General features: G+C 43.3%; 1 protein-coding gene across 1 annotated transcript in view; it reads right to left on the bottom strand.

Annotated features, from left to right (window-relative positions):
• COL22A1 (collagen type XXII alpha 1 chain) overlaps window positions 1–15152 on the bottom strand; it is a 332005-nt gene that overhangs the window by 56867 nt on the left and 259986 nt on the right. The window contains exons 44-46 of the mRNA XM_008983195.5: window positions 14327–14374; window positions 7467–7580; window positions 4923–4976 (exon numbers count right to left, since the gene is read on the bottom strand). Coding sequence (XP_008981443.1) covers window positions 4923–4976; window positions 7467–7580; window positions 14327–14374 — 216 coding nt within the window. The remainder of the gene's footprint in view (window positions 1–4922; window positions 4977–7466; window positions 7581–14326; window positions 14375–15152) is intronic.

Raw genomic sequence — 15152 nt, 5'->3', positions numbered from 1 at the left:
ATTATTTCTGCCTCCTCGGAGTCATGCATACCCTCCAAATGAGGACTTTTGCTCATTGGGTGTCTCCTGGCCCATGACCGGCCCTCTTTAGGTCCTATTACTGGTTGGTGAACATGTGATAAGAAGGAAATAAAAATGGTGGTTTTTGTAAGGGACAGAATAGTCATCATTTCCAACCCAGGCAAGGCAATGACATCTGACTTTGTAGAATACATGCTCCCAGGGTCATCGCAGTGATTACTGTCCTGTTCCTCTTCCTCCTCTCCACAGACCATAATCACAACTGCAGCAACAGTTTCCAGATCCTAAATCTTAAAGTCAGGGTTTTATGCAAGTTCTAACTCCTAGAATTGAGCTCTGTAGTTGACTGTGTGGCGTGAAGCTCTTCATGACCGCTACTGAAGAGAGTAGCTGCAAATCTCTAAGATAAATCTTGGGGAAGCTGCTTCCCTGATGCAAACAAAGAAACCAAGCCCTCTTGGCAGTGCACGAGACCAGCAAATGCCCAGAGCCTTTGGTTATGAAAAGATGCTAACAATAATCTTAAGTACTCCATCGGGGTAGCATTTCAGTTTACAGATTCATCTTCACATCCTCAAGTCTAGCGGAGATACTGTTTGATAAATGAAGTTGAACAGAGAGGAAATGAAACAGCCCTTCTGTCTATTTTCTGGAAAGTGGTATAGGGTAAACAACAAGCACAGAAGCTGGCTTGGGTTTGAAGCCAAGAACCACAATAGACTGAGTCCTTAGAAGATACATCTAACCCTTCTGTGATGCATTTTCTCAACAATAAGTGGTGATAAGGGGCAGCTGTTGCAGACAGGGGCATTAGCAGATACAGTGTAGACTAAAGCACTGTACCCCAATAGGAGCTGTCCTGGGTGCTGATGTTGGTATCAATTGTTACTTAGGAGTAGGGCAGAACAGTAACTACTTGGGGTACTGACGTTGGACTAGTAGGGGCCAACCCCAGTTATACTGCCTGCGGGTTTGTAGTTGTGGCATTTAATCTTATTAAACTTTAGTTTCCTCATCTGTAAAGTGCAACGACACTCTGCCTCCTAGCATCATGCTAACCATTTCAGGAGAGAGTAACCTGCACCTTCGAATGCTCAGCACCCTACCGGCAGCAATTGCCTGGGGCTCACCATGCAGGGTTAGACCACATGCCCAAGGACTTCTCATGGTTGGAGTGACCATCAACTCCTGACTGAGGCAACAAGGGCTGCTGTCTTTCAGATGTAGCACTAATTGTTGTTTTTCTTTTTTCGGGATGGAAGCTTCTATTCTCAGAATATTTAAAGGAGCAAACCCTCCACTGAAGCAAATTACAAAGGAACAAAAGCAGGGCCATTACTGAAAACATCAACACTACATGCAGGGTTGGGCTGAAGGAGAAAACTGTCCATTTTTAATGGAAGTAACTTCTTATCTCTTTAATTGATACGATTTTATTTCTTTACATAAAGGCAATTCCTCCCCAGCAGCCAGCAAGTTGACAGCAAAGGTTACTTAAGAGTCAGCTGAAATTACAGAGTGAGAAGCTTGACCTCAGCTGGCAATCCCAGAAAGAGATCATACCCAGTAAGGAGCGCCAACATTTGAAGATGCTACACTTTCCTGTTGCCTTTCAATCTAATGCTGCCCTGGGCAAATCTCTTGTTTCATCTGCACAGAGACCTGATATCTGTAGCTCCTGACGCAGGAGTCTTGGCTCTGTCAAAACCCTCTAAATCTTCACAGTCCATGCATCAGGATTGCTAGATATTTTAACCTGCCAGCTAGTGTCTGGGAGACCTGGGTGTTTTCTATCCTGATACACTACAAAGCTGGCACTGTGGTCACAACATGGAATTAACTGGTTTTTTGCTTGCTTTTTAACAGTCATTATAACAGTGCCAACACCCTTTTCTAGGGCTGGGCCTAGGGTAAGGAAAGTGAATCACTCACCTTGGGTACTGAATACCTCTTATTGAGAAGCCAAGAAAAATAAGATTCCTTTGCAATATATATGGATATTATATATACTATATATATATATATATACACACACACATACACACACATATATATGCATAAATTTTTTGTTCTTGAGACAGGGTCTCACTCTATCACCCAGGCTGGAGTGCAGTGGCACAATCTTCACTCACTCCATCTCCCAGGCCACCCAAGTAGCTGGGATTACAGTCATGTGCTACCATACCCTGCTAATTTCTGTTTTTAGTAGAGATGGGGTTTCACCACGTTGGCCAAGTAGCTGGGATTACAGATGTATACCACCATGCCTGGCTAATTTTTGTATTTTTAGTAGAGACAGCATTCCACCATGTTGGCCAGACTGGTCTCAAACTCCCGGCCGCATGTGATCCGTCTGCCTCAGACTCTCAAAGTGCTGGGATTATAGGTGGTAGCCACCGTACCTGACCCCATGGCAATATTTGAAAAAATAGAAGTCAATCTAAAAAATTCAAGATGATAGAAATATCAGAATGTAAATAAACATAGGCATCTGATACTGCTGATCTCAGGCAGAAGTGAGTTAGGTAGGTCATTCAAGTGGAAGGCTGGACCATCTCTTTATTTTAAATTTTGATATTTTGTTCCTCATGAAATTATTGCATTAATTTTAAATTTTATAAAATATTGCATAAAAGTACTATTTATCTTGATTGCCAAGGATTTTGGCTTCTTAAATTTTATTCCCAAGTCCTCACCCTAAATGTGGGGCTGCCACCAGTAGGACCACAAGGGCTAAAAAAGCCAAAGTCAACCAAGCACTTACAATTCAGAAATAAAAACAAAATCCTAGGCCCTCTAACCAACCAGGAGCCCTCTTGGCCAAGGAGACCTAGAAAATTCTTAAAAACTGAGTTCCCAGCCTGACCACCATCTTTGGACTAGTTTTGGCCAATGCACATAGAATGTGCAGTCAAGGCTTCCACGTCCTCTCCTTCAGCTTCTGATGTCAAGAGATTTAAAAACTTTAAAACTCCATCCTTGGATTATGGTAATGCTGCCATTTTTTAAACACATGACCCATGATGAGGCATGAAACTCAATTTCCCATGCACATGTTTCTCCTTCCATAAATATTCCTGACTCCTCCTATAGCTTTTTAAAATATATACATCTGGCCACCCGGCTCAGCATACATTCCTGCTGCTTTTGCCCTTCCCTTGAGACACTTTCTCTTGGCTTCTGCTGGAGGCTATGCTTCCCAACCTGTGGGATGGACAGCCTGCAAGTACAATCCTCTATGAGAAATAAAGATCTCCTTTCCAAATCTGTGGACCTGAGGCAGGACAGGTAGTGAAGGAAGTAATTATGTTCTCAAAATGCAGCAACTGTGGTGGCAGTGTAATCAACACCATAAGCCTCTGCATTCACATGATAATTGAGCTCATCCATGCACAACTATCTTCACTAGGGACTTGCCCCTCTAGAGAGCATGTGCACTTTGATTTTCCCCATCCTCAAACTGACCCCTTGCTCATTATAATAGTAAAAAACACCTCTGGGTGGAGATTTAAGATGCTAATGAGACACGAGATGTATGAACAAGCATGTACAGCTACTGCACATGAACACTCAGAGGACCACCCAGAACATGCTTATGAGTAACACCTTTTCCCACCTCCTAATGAATAACCACGTAAGGCTGCCATAAAGGGAGTCTCATCCTTATGCACAGCCTGCCCTGAATCCTCTCTCTCTCTCAGGTGTACTGTTTACTCTGCCCCTAACATTCAAAGTATTCTTTTTCTTTTGCAATGAATTAGTCAATGCTGCATCTCCTTTGCTGTGTGTCTCTTGTTTAAATTCTTTTAAACCAAGGAGACAAGAACTGAGGTAACACAACACCAAAACTTTGTCATTCTTCAGTTGATACAGTGTACTGGGCACTGATGGGAGCATTTTGCCTGCAGTTGGTACAGTAATAAGCCTGTAGGGTCATAGCTTTTATAGCCCCTAGTTAACTTTAGGAAACAAAAGGCCAGAGAGGTTAAGCAACTATCCCAAGGTCACACAGCTGAGATAGAATTCTAATCCCAAGGACTGGCTTCTGAGCTTTCCCTCCTAGTGACAATTTTATGCCACTCTTCAATCAGATGAGGCATGCTGTGTCCAACCAGTCCCCAGGAAAAGACACAGGGACACATTAGTCCCTGAGTGTCGGTGGGGCAGGTGTGCAGTCTACAGTAGCAAGAGATAAGGGAGCACACCCAGGGAGCACAAATGACAGCCAGAAGGGAATGAGGGTGGGGTCTGCCTGCCCCCATGCCAGCACTCATGCACTTCCTTCTTTGAGCTAAATAGTACTGCCACCAACAGCTCAAACAGCCCAGCACTTGTTTTGACAGCCAGAGAGCTTCCCTGCCTATTCTGAAATTGAGATTATACCGCTTTCTCCTATGCTGGCCTCCTGGCTTTGGGAAACCACAGAGCCACACAGCTGCTTTTAGGCAGATGTCTTATCACTCACAGGGCTCACTTGCATTCAAAAAGCACTCTCCTAGTATTTTTTAACTGAGTGCCATTTCGGTTTTATGTATCATATAATTCAATTCTAACAAATCTCTGACACCATTTGTATTTTTGTCATTTCTGGGAGTTAAGTTGAGGTGTCTGACCATGAAACTCACGTCTTAACCAGGAGTTCCCACACACTCCAATTCCCCCATGCATTTCATATTTTCCAGCACTCAGTTTTCCTAAGTGAGCAACTGAGACTCCACAAATTGAAGTGACCTCCACACGGTCAATAAGAGTGCCATAGTGCCATGCTTAGACCTGAAGCAGGGGTTTTCCAGTTTTAAAACCACTCCTTCTTTATACTGGACATCACTCTTCCTTGGATTGAGATTAACCATTGAGATGAGCAGAACAGACCCATGCAGATGATTACGAGTCTCACTGACCTGTGGTCCGGCTATTCCTGGGGGCCCTGGTAGGCCTGGAGGCCCAGCCTCTCCCTGGAGCAGGGACACCAGAAAACAAACGAAAAAAAGAAAAGAAGAATGAGTGTCTGTTCCACATCCAGGCTCATCACCAAGCCATGAACCTCGCACCTCCACTCACTGATTTTCCACTGGGATTTCTCAGCAGCCGCCCCTGCCCCTAGGCTGTTTGAGCAAAAGCTATGGGTAAGTGGTAGTACTGAGTGTAGCTGTGCAGCTGCGGCATGGCCCACCACTGATGTGGCTAGCTGGTGTGTCCAACATAGCCCGGTGGCCCCTGCCTCCCATATGTGCAACCTGGAGCAGCTGTCCTGCCATTTGTTCCAGGGTTGGTCTCTAGGGCCCACAGGACGTGGCAGAAATGGTGTTGTACACTTGCTGAGATCAGGGTATACGATGGCTTACTCCCACCTTGCCCGGCCCCCTGCAAACTTGTACTTTTTCTATCCTACCAATTATTCTGGGGAAAACCAGGTTCTGTGTTTTGATATCACTCGAGCAGCTCTGCAGAGGCCCATGTGGTAAGGAACTGAGGTCTCTGTCAACAGCCACAAGAGTGAATCTGGTTGGAAGGGAGTCTTCCACCAGATGGACTCTGAGATGACTGCAGCTCAGGGCTTGAGGACTGCCTCATGAAAGACCTGAGCCAGCACAACCCAGCAAAGCCAATTCTGGATTCCTGACCAAGAAATTTGACTTAATAAATATCCCAGTGATAAGATGCAAAGCAACTTGGTAGAAAGGTCTGGAAAAGACTGATCTAAACATCTCCCTAAGTGATTTAGAAATTCCCCCTAAAAGCTTCTGCATGGATATCAAGAATCTTTGAGGTTAAGACTTTTGGAATCAACTCCAAAGACCCACCTATCTTAATAAACTAAATGATCTTTTGAGCTGTTTAAAATTAAGGCAACAGGAAAGACCCATGACATGGATGAAAGAACATTCAGATGTTTGTTTACTGTACCATATAATACAAGAAATGCTGCAAATGAAACCAATGTCTGTTTCTAATAAGTTGATCATCAGGAGAATTTAATTAGGTAAAATTATTCTTAGTCGAATTAGCTTTAGGATCAGCCCCTGTCCCTTCGAGAGTTCCAGAGCATTTGGAGAAATTTCGAGGACTGTGGCACACCATGGAGTCTACACTCAAATATCCTGCAGAGCTGGGTCTGTGGAAAGGGAACAGGCACTGCTTACAGCTTAGAGAGTCAGAATAAAGATTATCTTTCACATCTGTGTTTGCATTCCCAGTAGCATGTGTGGGTAAAATACAAATTACAAATAAGAGGCTTAATTCTCTTGTTTGAAAAGAGAGAATCTCACCTAAGCCTTTTCCTTAAAGCATTTGCTTTAGAAAACGGATCATTGTCAGTTTTTTATCTGTTTCTTTGACATGTGTGTAAATCCTTTTAAAAGGCAAAGAAGGCTTTCTTTTTCAGTTTGATGACCCCGGAATGTCTTTCTTTAGGAGTTGGGATCCATGTCTGTGAAATATAATAATCAGCAAGAAAGATACTCTTTTCCTCTATTTCCAAATTTCTAGGGGATGGTATCTCCCCAAGTTGCAAAACTATATTTTGACATAAAGATACAAAAAAGATTATTTTCACTCTAGATAAAGCCAGTTAGCTAAGACAGAGGGCCATCTGAACCACCAGGTGAATCTACGATGAACATATGTGACAAACAACACTGTCAGGACCTCTTACTTGAAGACTAGTTACTGCTTATCTTGAGAAAACGTCTTTCATGGACTTTATCTGCTTGGCTATATAAAAGAGTGAGAGTTCTTCCGGTCCTTACCTTCTCTTAACAGATTGTCTGTAATGCACATTATATTCTAGTTTCAATTTAATTCAATATTAAAATTGCTTTATTTCTCTTCTACCTTTGTGAAGAAATTATCTGGGTTGAGAGGAGATTTTGTTGTAAGTCTATTTCCCCAACACCCATGAAACTCCCTACCTCTGTTTTGCTCCAGGATAGACCATGAGCTCCATTAGAATAGGGTGTCAGCCTTTTTCTTCTGAACCTCCCCAGTGTCTACATGTTGATTGACACGTAATACACAGGTAACGGGGTGCCATAAACAGATGATGACAAGGGACTGAATGCATGCATGAATGGATGGATCCATTGATTGATCTATGAATCTGAAGTGCCTATTACATAGTAGATAGGCAAAAGTTGTTGGACAGCAAAAGAAAGCAAGGGAGAAAGACAGGGAGGAGAGAAACGTAACTGAATGAGTGTATGTTTCCAGGTGTCAGCGTGTAATGGAAAGTCACAATCAACATCTTCTTAAAGTGACAAAGACCCATAGATACCCAGTTTTTCCATTTCTATAGTTGTGTCCCACAACCCAGTACTCCTCATCTATCTTGAATCTTGAACCCCTCAAATTCTGAACACTTTTAGAGGCAGAAGGGGCCATATTGGGATCTCCAGAATGATCTTTTCATTGTAATGATAAAAATCGAGTTTCCCCTTTCTTCTTACCTTTTTTCCTTCTGTGCCTTCTCTCCCTGGCTTTCCTGGGAGACCCTTGTCCCCTTTAAAACCTGGTAGACCAGGGAGGCCTGGGGGGCCAGGGGGACAGTCATTGCACACATCCTGAGTGGAGAGAGGGAGGGACAAACTGAGAATGAATAGCAAATACATTTACAAAGCAAAGCACAGTAGCCCTGGCTGCTACCTCTCCAGATGGAGATTTTGTTTTTAAATACCAGAGAAGACAGAAAAGCAAATAGGTGGACAGAGTCAGAATCCAGATACTTTTGGGTCTAAACTTTGCATTTTCTCTTTCTTAACTGAAAGTTAGATTTCAGCACTGACATATCTGGATATTTCTCCATGTCTCCACACTTCCACCCAGACTTCTGAAATCATAGCCTAAGGAAATTATGTCAAAAATTCATGTAAAATGATAAGTAAGCATCTAAAAACATTAACAGTGCAGATTTAATACAAACATTTAGTATTACTACACAGAGCACGCCCTGTCCCTATGTTAGAGAACAAGCTGGGAGCTGAATTCTCTGTTCTGCGTTTGTCTAAGTCAAGTGGTTTTTGAACAAGGAAGAGGGATAAACAGGGCAACAGGCACACACCCTTGGAACTTAGTTTCTGTGACACATCCAGGCTCTGACCATGCTTAGCTTTATTTTTTACCCAAGGTAAGCATTTAATAAATGTTCCCTGGAGTTGGGCTTTGTTCTACTTCAAGGCAGATAAATACTGCTCCTCGAGTAAATTTAAAGTGCTCTGAGCCCAGAGCATGTGTTTTCTGAATTGTCCATGTCATCTCTAGATCTTAGAGTTTAAAGCAGACTATGCACCAAATAAAACTCACCTGACTGTACTCTAGCCTGCCTCATCCACCTTCCTCTTGGTTTGCTTCCTCCATGACCTTCTCTCTAATCCTCTCTCTCATCCACAATGCCTCTCGCTTTGTGATAGAAGTTTAATGGATAACACAAGTAAAGCACTTAGAATACTCAGGATAGATGGATGGATAGATAGATAGATAGATAGATAGATAGATAGATAGATAGATAGACGACAGACAGAGAGATGGATAGATAGACGACGGACAGACAGACAGATGGATAGATAGATAGACGACAGACAGACAGATAGATAGAGAGACAGATAGATAGACGACAGACAGACAGAGAGATGGATAGATAGACGACAGACAGACAGATGGATAGATAGATAGATAGACAGATAGATGGATAGATAGATAGACAACAGACAGATAGAGAGACGGATAGACAGACGACAGACAGACAGATAGACAGAGAGATGGATAGATAGACGACAGACAGACAGACGTATGGAAAGATAGACAGACGACAGACAGATAGACAGACAGACAACAGACAGACAGATAGATAGATAGACAGACAGACAGATAGATAGATAACAGACAGATAGATAGACAGACGGATGGATAGATAGATAGACTGACAGAGAGATGGATAGATAGATAGATAGATAGATAGATAGACAGACGGATAGATAGATAGACAGACGACAGACAGATAGATAGATAGACAGACAGATGGATAGATAGAGAGAGAGAGATGATAGATAGATAGACAGATGACAGACAGATAGATAGATATAAACAGACAGACAGACAGACAGACAGATAGACGGATAGATAGACAGATAGATACATAGATAGGTAGATACATAGATAGATAGATACATAGACAGACAGACAGATAGATATTACCCATAAACTTAGCCATTATTGTTATTGTTTCACTCAGTCACTCATTCATTAAAAAAATACTTGAAAGCACCTACGATGTGTCAGGCACTGGGCTAAGTTTGGAACCACGGTGAGTGTGTGTCTTGAGGAGCTCTGGGTTCAATGCTGTCAATGGACACAAATACATGCACTAACTATGGTCTCTTGAAAGTCCCACCAAAGGGAAGTACGAAAACAGGTGAAGGCTACACTGTTCACGGTCCATGAGGGGAAGCTTCAGGTGCTTTAGTTTTCATCTTGGTGTCTGAATTCAGGATGGTGAAGTTTTTCCATCACATAAGCATCTCTGAATAGCCTACCTTCCTTCTACTTGTTTCGCCTACTTAATCTTTGGAGAATCTTTAGAAGTCTCCCCCTCCAAGAAGCCTTCCTGATTGCCTCAGGATGTGAACAGGCTCCTCCTGCTCCCAGGAATCTCAGGAATCCCCACCACTGAAGTACTAGTCTCCTTGGAATGGTCTGTTTATTCCACCCTCTCTCAGGCCAACAGAAGGTTTAAACACTGAGAGGACAGAGGTAGAGTTACCTGTATTTGCCAAATTCACAGCAAATATTCTTCCACAGAGCCTGAGTGCAATACTTGAATGAATGAGGCAACCCAAACAACTAACCAACTGACTAACTGACCAACCAATTAACTGTCCACCTGGCATTCCCACTGGAATGGAACTTGTGCCATCTTCTTTTAGTGGGTAGTTTGCAAAGCTGATGGGATTATTTGGAGGGTGGGAAGTGTTAAATACTGGGATATATAAAGCAAGGGTGAATGAGATATTCAGCCTACTTAGACGAGCTGCTTTTGGTAGCTCTATTTTGCTTGGAAGAGTAGCGGAGCTGAAAGCTCACCTCTTTGCAGATTTTCTCTTATAGTACTCTAAGATGAGATGCATCCATGAAACATTGCAACTGTGGATGGATGGATGAACAAATGAATGGACGGATGGTTGGATGGATGGATGGATGGATGGATGGATGGATGGATGGATATGAATGGAACTAGCCTGATGACACCAAAAATTCTAGCCACTGAGATATTTCTGGACTTGAAGGGTGCCCTAGTGATTGGAAGCCATTCTTTGCAGTGGGATACATAACATTAAAAGGTTATATCTGAATAATACAAAATATTACAACTTTCTTATTTCTTTCTAATTTCTGGTAGGGCTCTCAACCTGGGCCTGTTGCACACTATGCAGGATTATTCCCTGAAGGCCAGAGCTGTCAGGGACCCAGAATTACCAGAAGGGAGCTAGACTCAACATACTGACCCAGTTCTGGAATCCAGGGAGCACAGGATGATATTATCTCAAATCTGCAGTCTCACTGATGCTCACCTGTGCTCCAGAGCTCCTGGGACACCCAGTCCCTCCTGACCTGTACCAACCCCCAGCTCAGAGGGCAATTCACACTTTCTCTGAATGTACTGAAACTGGATAGGGTTGTGTTTCCAACCAAATGGGCTTGCCCATACTCCACTTAAGCCTCTGTCCACCTGGAATCACGGCTTCACCTCTGAGTCTCCTTATCTGTGAAATAGGATGTTAAAGTCTTATGATAAATGAGACAATGAATGGAAAATGCCTGACACTGTCCTGGCACAGAGTGAAAGCACAGTGAATTTTAGCTGTCACATGAGCCATTATGGTTTTATTTTCCTCCCTAAATCTGTGGCCTTGCCCCATTTGCAGATCAGATGACCTTGATCATCAATATTAGCTCCCAACCTCTGGGCTTTCTGAGGCAAGTCAATTAGTCTTTTTGAGTCTATTTTTTTATAAATACACTGTAAACAAGCATAATTCTCCTACTTAAAAAGATTGTTGTGAAATTTAAATAAAATAATGCATACAAATTGCCTAGCATATCTCAGGCTTCATTGTATATAATCTACAAATGTTCTTTCCCTCTGGTCTCTATTCCTTCTTTTGGTCTGAGATATTTCTTTTCTCTCTCTCTCTCTTTTTTTAAAAGACAGAGTCTTGCTCTGTTGTCCAGCTTAGAGTAGTACAATCTTGGCTCACTGCAACCTCTGCCTTTGGGTTCAAGCAATTCTCCCATCTCAGCCTCCCAAGCAGCTGGGACTACAGGCATGTGCCACCATGCCTAGCTAATTTTTGTATTTTTAGTAGAGCCAGGGTTTTGCCATGTTGGCCATGTTGATCTCTCACTCCTGGCCGCAAGTGATCTGCCCACCTCAGCCTCCCTAAGTGTTAGGATTACAGGCATGAGCCACCACACCCTGCTGGTCTGAACTATTTTCAGCAAACTCAGCTTGTTATGTCATTGCATGTAACACTATATATAATGTGGTTGGAAGTACCAAGTAAGCACTCAGTAAAATGCCTACCACCTGGAGGAATGCTGTAGTCTTTGGTGTGTGGAAAAAACAGTCGCTGCTTCCCAGGAGAATAAATGTCCTCTAGATCATTTCATTCAACTTCTCACTGGACATCTGAATCCTCACTATAATATTCCTACCAAAGAACTGTGTAGCCTTCAGCTCAAAATCTCTATGTGACAGGCAGAGAACTCACTAGCTGCCTGGACTTCATCAGATAGTTGTCAGGAAGTTCTGGCTTGTGTCAAGATGAAATCGGATAGTAAAGAGGCTGCGCATAAGGCTTTGGGGTCGGTCACACGGGGTTTGAGTCTTGGTTCTGCCACCGCCAGGTCTTTACTTTGAACAAGTGGCTTACCCATCTATGCCTCAAGCTCTTCATCTGTAAAATGCAGACAGCAATAGAACCCCCTCACAGGATTGTGTGTGAGGATTTCATGTAATAACACTTATGCACGGAGTCATGAATGGAGACAATCTTAAGATGATCTCCTTGGGCACAGATCCAACTGTGGACATTCATTTAACAGACTCTTAGAACTTACTACCCAGTCATTTCCCCAACTATCAGAAACAGATACGTGAGGTTATAAAACTCTCTGGGGCAGAGACAAATATTCGGTAATACAAGATGTCTCCTCAGCAGGGAGACATCTGCCAGCAGCCACCTAGACTAGACCAGCAGACTTTTACTTACAACATTGAGATGGCAGCCAGTGACTTCACAAAACGGGGAGATAGACAGTCTGATCCCCAGACCTGGCCGAACCCACTCATCCCAGGCCGTTGACTATAGAATTTCCAGCAAAGCTCAGCTCTGTGGGACCAGTGAGTCTCCACAGGACACCCTGCACATAGGAACCTGCATTCCCTCTGGGGTTTCCAGCTGCTCTGATAAGCACAGCTGCATCCTTTCATAGTGAGGAAATATTGATTTGACTAAATATCTGTCTCAGTGCTATGGCCACGAGGAATGATGCTTAGCCATTTCAGTATTCACTCACATTATTGACATAAACATTGGGACATCATGAGGTTGAAATTCTCTGGGTAAGGGAAGATGGAGAGGACTGGTGGCTGATTAAAACCCAGCTCCTTCTAGAGTGAGGAAATTAGGAAAAATAATCTAGGCTAGTAAAGCCTGTAATACACAAAGGATTGAATCAATAGTAATGATTTCTTGTCATGTCCTTGACTGCGGAAAAAAACTATCACTCTTGTCAATAAAAACTGATTGTTCTGCTACCTATTTTTAATAAAATGTATAATTTTCCCATCAAGGCACCTCAGTGTGCAGTGAGATTAACATCCCTGACTTTCGAGAAGGTTTTCTTTTTCTTTTGTTTTCATCTCTTGGCCTCATGCATGAACTAGGTATTTTCTGAAATCACCCAAGTGTCTTTTAGAGAACAAGAGGGAAGGAAGAGGGCAGTCACACAGTATGCAGTGCTGACCTTCACCGGGGCTTGCGACAGAGGCTTGCAGTACAGACAGCAGAAGGGGCCTTCACACTCACTGTTCACACTCATCTGTTCTTTCTGAAGTGCAGACCCTGCCTCTTTCCCTCTCATTCACAGCCTTTCCAAGCTCTCAGCATTTAAGACCCCAGGTCCTCAGTCAGGCACCTGGGCACCTGTGCAACTTAGCCTTCAGGTGTAACTCCAGCCACGCCCTGCACTATCTTGGCCAAGTTATGTTCAATCTCTCAGGACCTTTTCCTCTCGTGGGGAAGGCAAATGCGGTTCTAGAAACCAGTCAAGTCTGTGCTCACATCTGCGTTTGTCCTGGCTAAAAGGCCCAGCATCACCTCCCTGGGCCTATGCTCTGGTCTTTGCCCAGCAGGACCCAGGCCCAAGCTGTTTGACTCTGCCACTGGCCCTCCTTTGACAACACGAGTTAGTCCTGGTTAAGTTAAAGGCCAGTCTCTGGTGTCAGCGAGGAAGGATTTTATTCTAAGGATGTCCTATTCTATTCCTTTCCATTTATGGACCCTCAGTGTCTCAGGCTTCTTATGTGTTAAACACCACCACAAACAGTATTGACCCCATGGAATAGTGTGAAAATTAAATAAGGGAGGCACATTAAACATTTAGTGCAGCACAGCTCCAGATAATGTTCTATTCTACGCCTGCAGCTCCCAAAAGGCAGCCACCAGCCACATGCAGCTATTAATTATGTGTAAAGAAAGAGGCTGGTGTAACCAAGTACCTGAATTTTTAATTACATTTATTCACGTATTTATTATTTTTGAAACACTATCTTGTTCTGTCACCCTGGCTAGAGTGCAGATGCATGCCCATGGCTCACTGCAGCCTCTACCTCCCAGGCTCAAGCAATCCTCCTACCTCAGCCTCCTGAGTAGCTGGGATCACATGTCACCACATCCTGCTAATTTAAAAAAAAAAATTGGTAGAGACCAGGTCTATCTATGTTGCCCAGGTTGGTCTTAAACTCCTGGGCTCAGGGCTCAAGCAATTCCCCCAGTGTGCTGGGATTATAGGTGTGAGCCACTGTGCCCAGCCTGTATTTAATTTTAATTAATTTAAATTTAGATTGAAGCATGTGGCCAGTGGCTGTCGTATTGGGCAGGCAGATTTAGCACATCATCAGCCACATGGTAAGTTCTCAATACCACATAGTTGTTCAGACAAAAAAAAAAACACCCAAACTTGTTATCAAGATCTCCAGTCCCACCATCACCATTTTCAAAACACGTGCACATTTATTGTATGCTGTTACCTTAGCCAAGAGATTTATGTCCCCTGGAGACAGTAGTGAAGAGAGGCCCTGTCAATGTAAAAAGAGACACACATATACATACATGCAAACATACAGTATATCCCAGGCATCTTCAGAAAGCAAAAGACCTTCCAAGTGTGAGCGTAATGCATAACACAATGTGCCACATGTGGCACACAGACAGCCCAGTGGATGTCCCAAGCTTGGGAGCCACAGAAATGACTCCTTCAAGACAGCAATAGCGCAGGCTGCCAGTCCTGGCCATGTCTGACCGACTTCGACCTTTTCATCCCTACTCTCCTGTTTGTCCCTTCTCTTCTCCTGAAAGTCCCTCTTCCCCACCACCATCAAAACCTGATAGGTCCTATGAGTACTGCGGGAGGCAAAGCAGCCAACTCTTTGCAATCTGGATTGTCATGGATATCCCAAATGAGCAACAGCTGTTGCTATCAGTCATTCACAACCTAGTATGAATTTAAGCCAATGTCTTCAGCTCCCCAAGGTGAAGTAGCATTTTAAACTTCATTTTTCATTACAGGTTAAAACTCTTTAATTCCAGAGAGTGTATTTCAGAAATCAGGAGTGATTACAGAGCTTCTAAAGGTATGTAGGAGTCCACAGGTGGTCAAACCCACTGTGAGTTGGAGCTATGTTGTGTCCCTTACAATCATGGCCATCCTGGAATTCGAGATGGACTGGAGGCTTAGAAACTATTTGGGTGCAAGGAGCATAAGATGAGGAAGGGAAATGGAAATTAAAAGGCAGACCCTAAAGGAAAGAAGGGATTCTTAGGTAAGACCAAGACTGGTGCGCTACTTTGCAAAAT

The sequence above is a fragment of the Callithrix jacchus genome, chromosome 16, assembly GCF_049354715.1.
Source record: "Callithrix jacchus isolate 240 chromosome 16, calJac240_pri, whole genome shotgun sequence".
NCBI classification, from domain to species: domain Eukaryota; kingdom Metazoa; phylum Chordata; class Mammalia; order Primates; family Cebidae; genus Callithrix; species Callithrix jacchus.
This window is presented reverse-complemented; position numbering and strand designations above follow the sequence as displayed.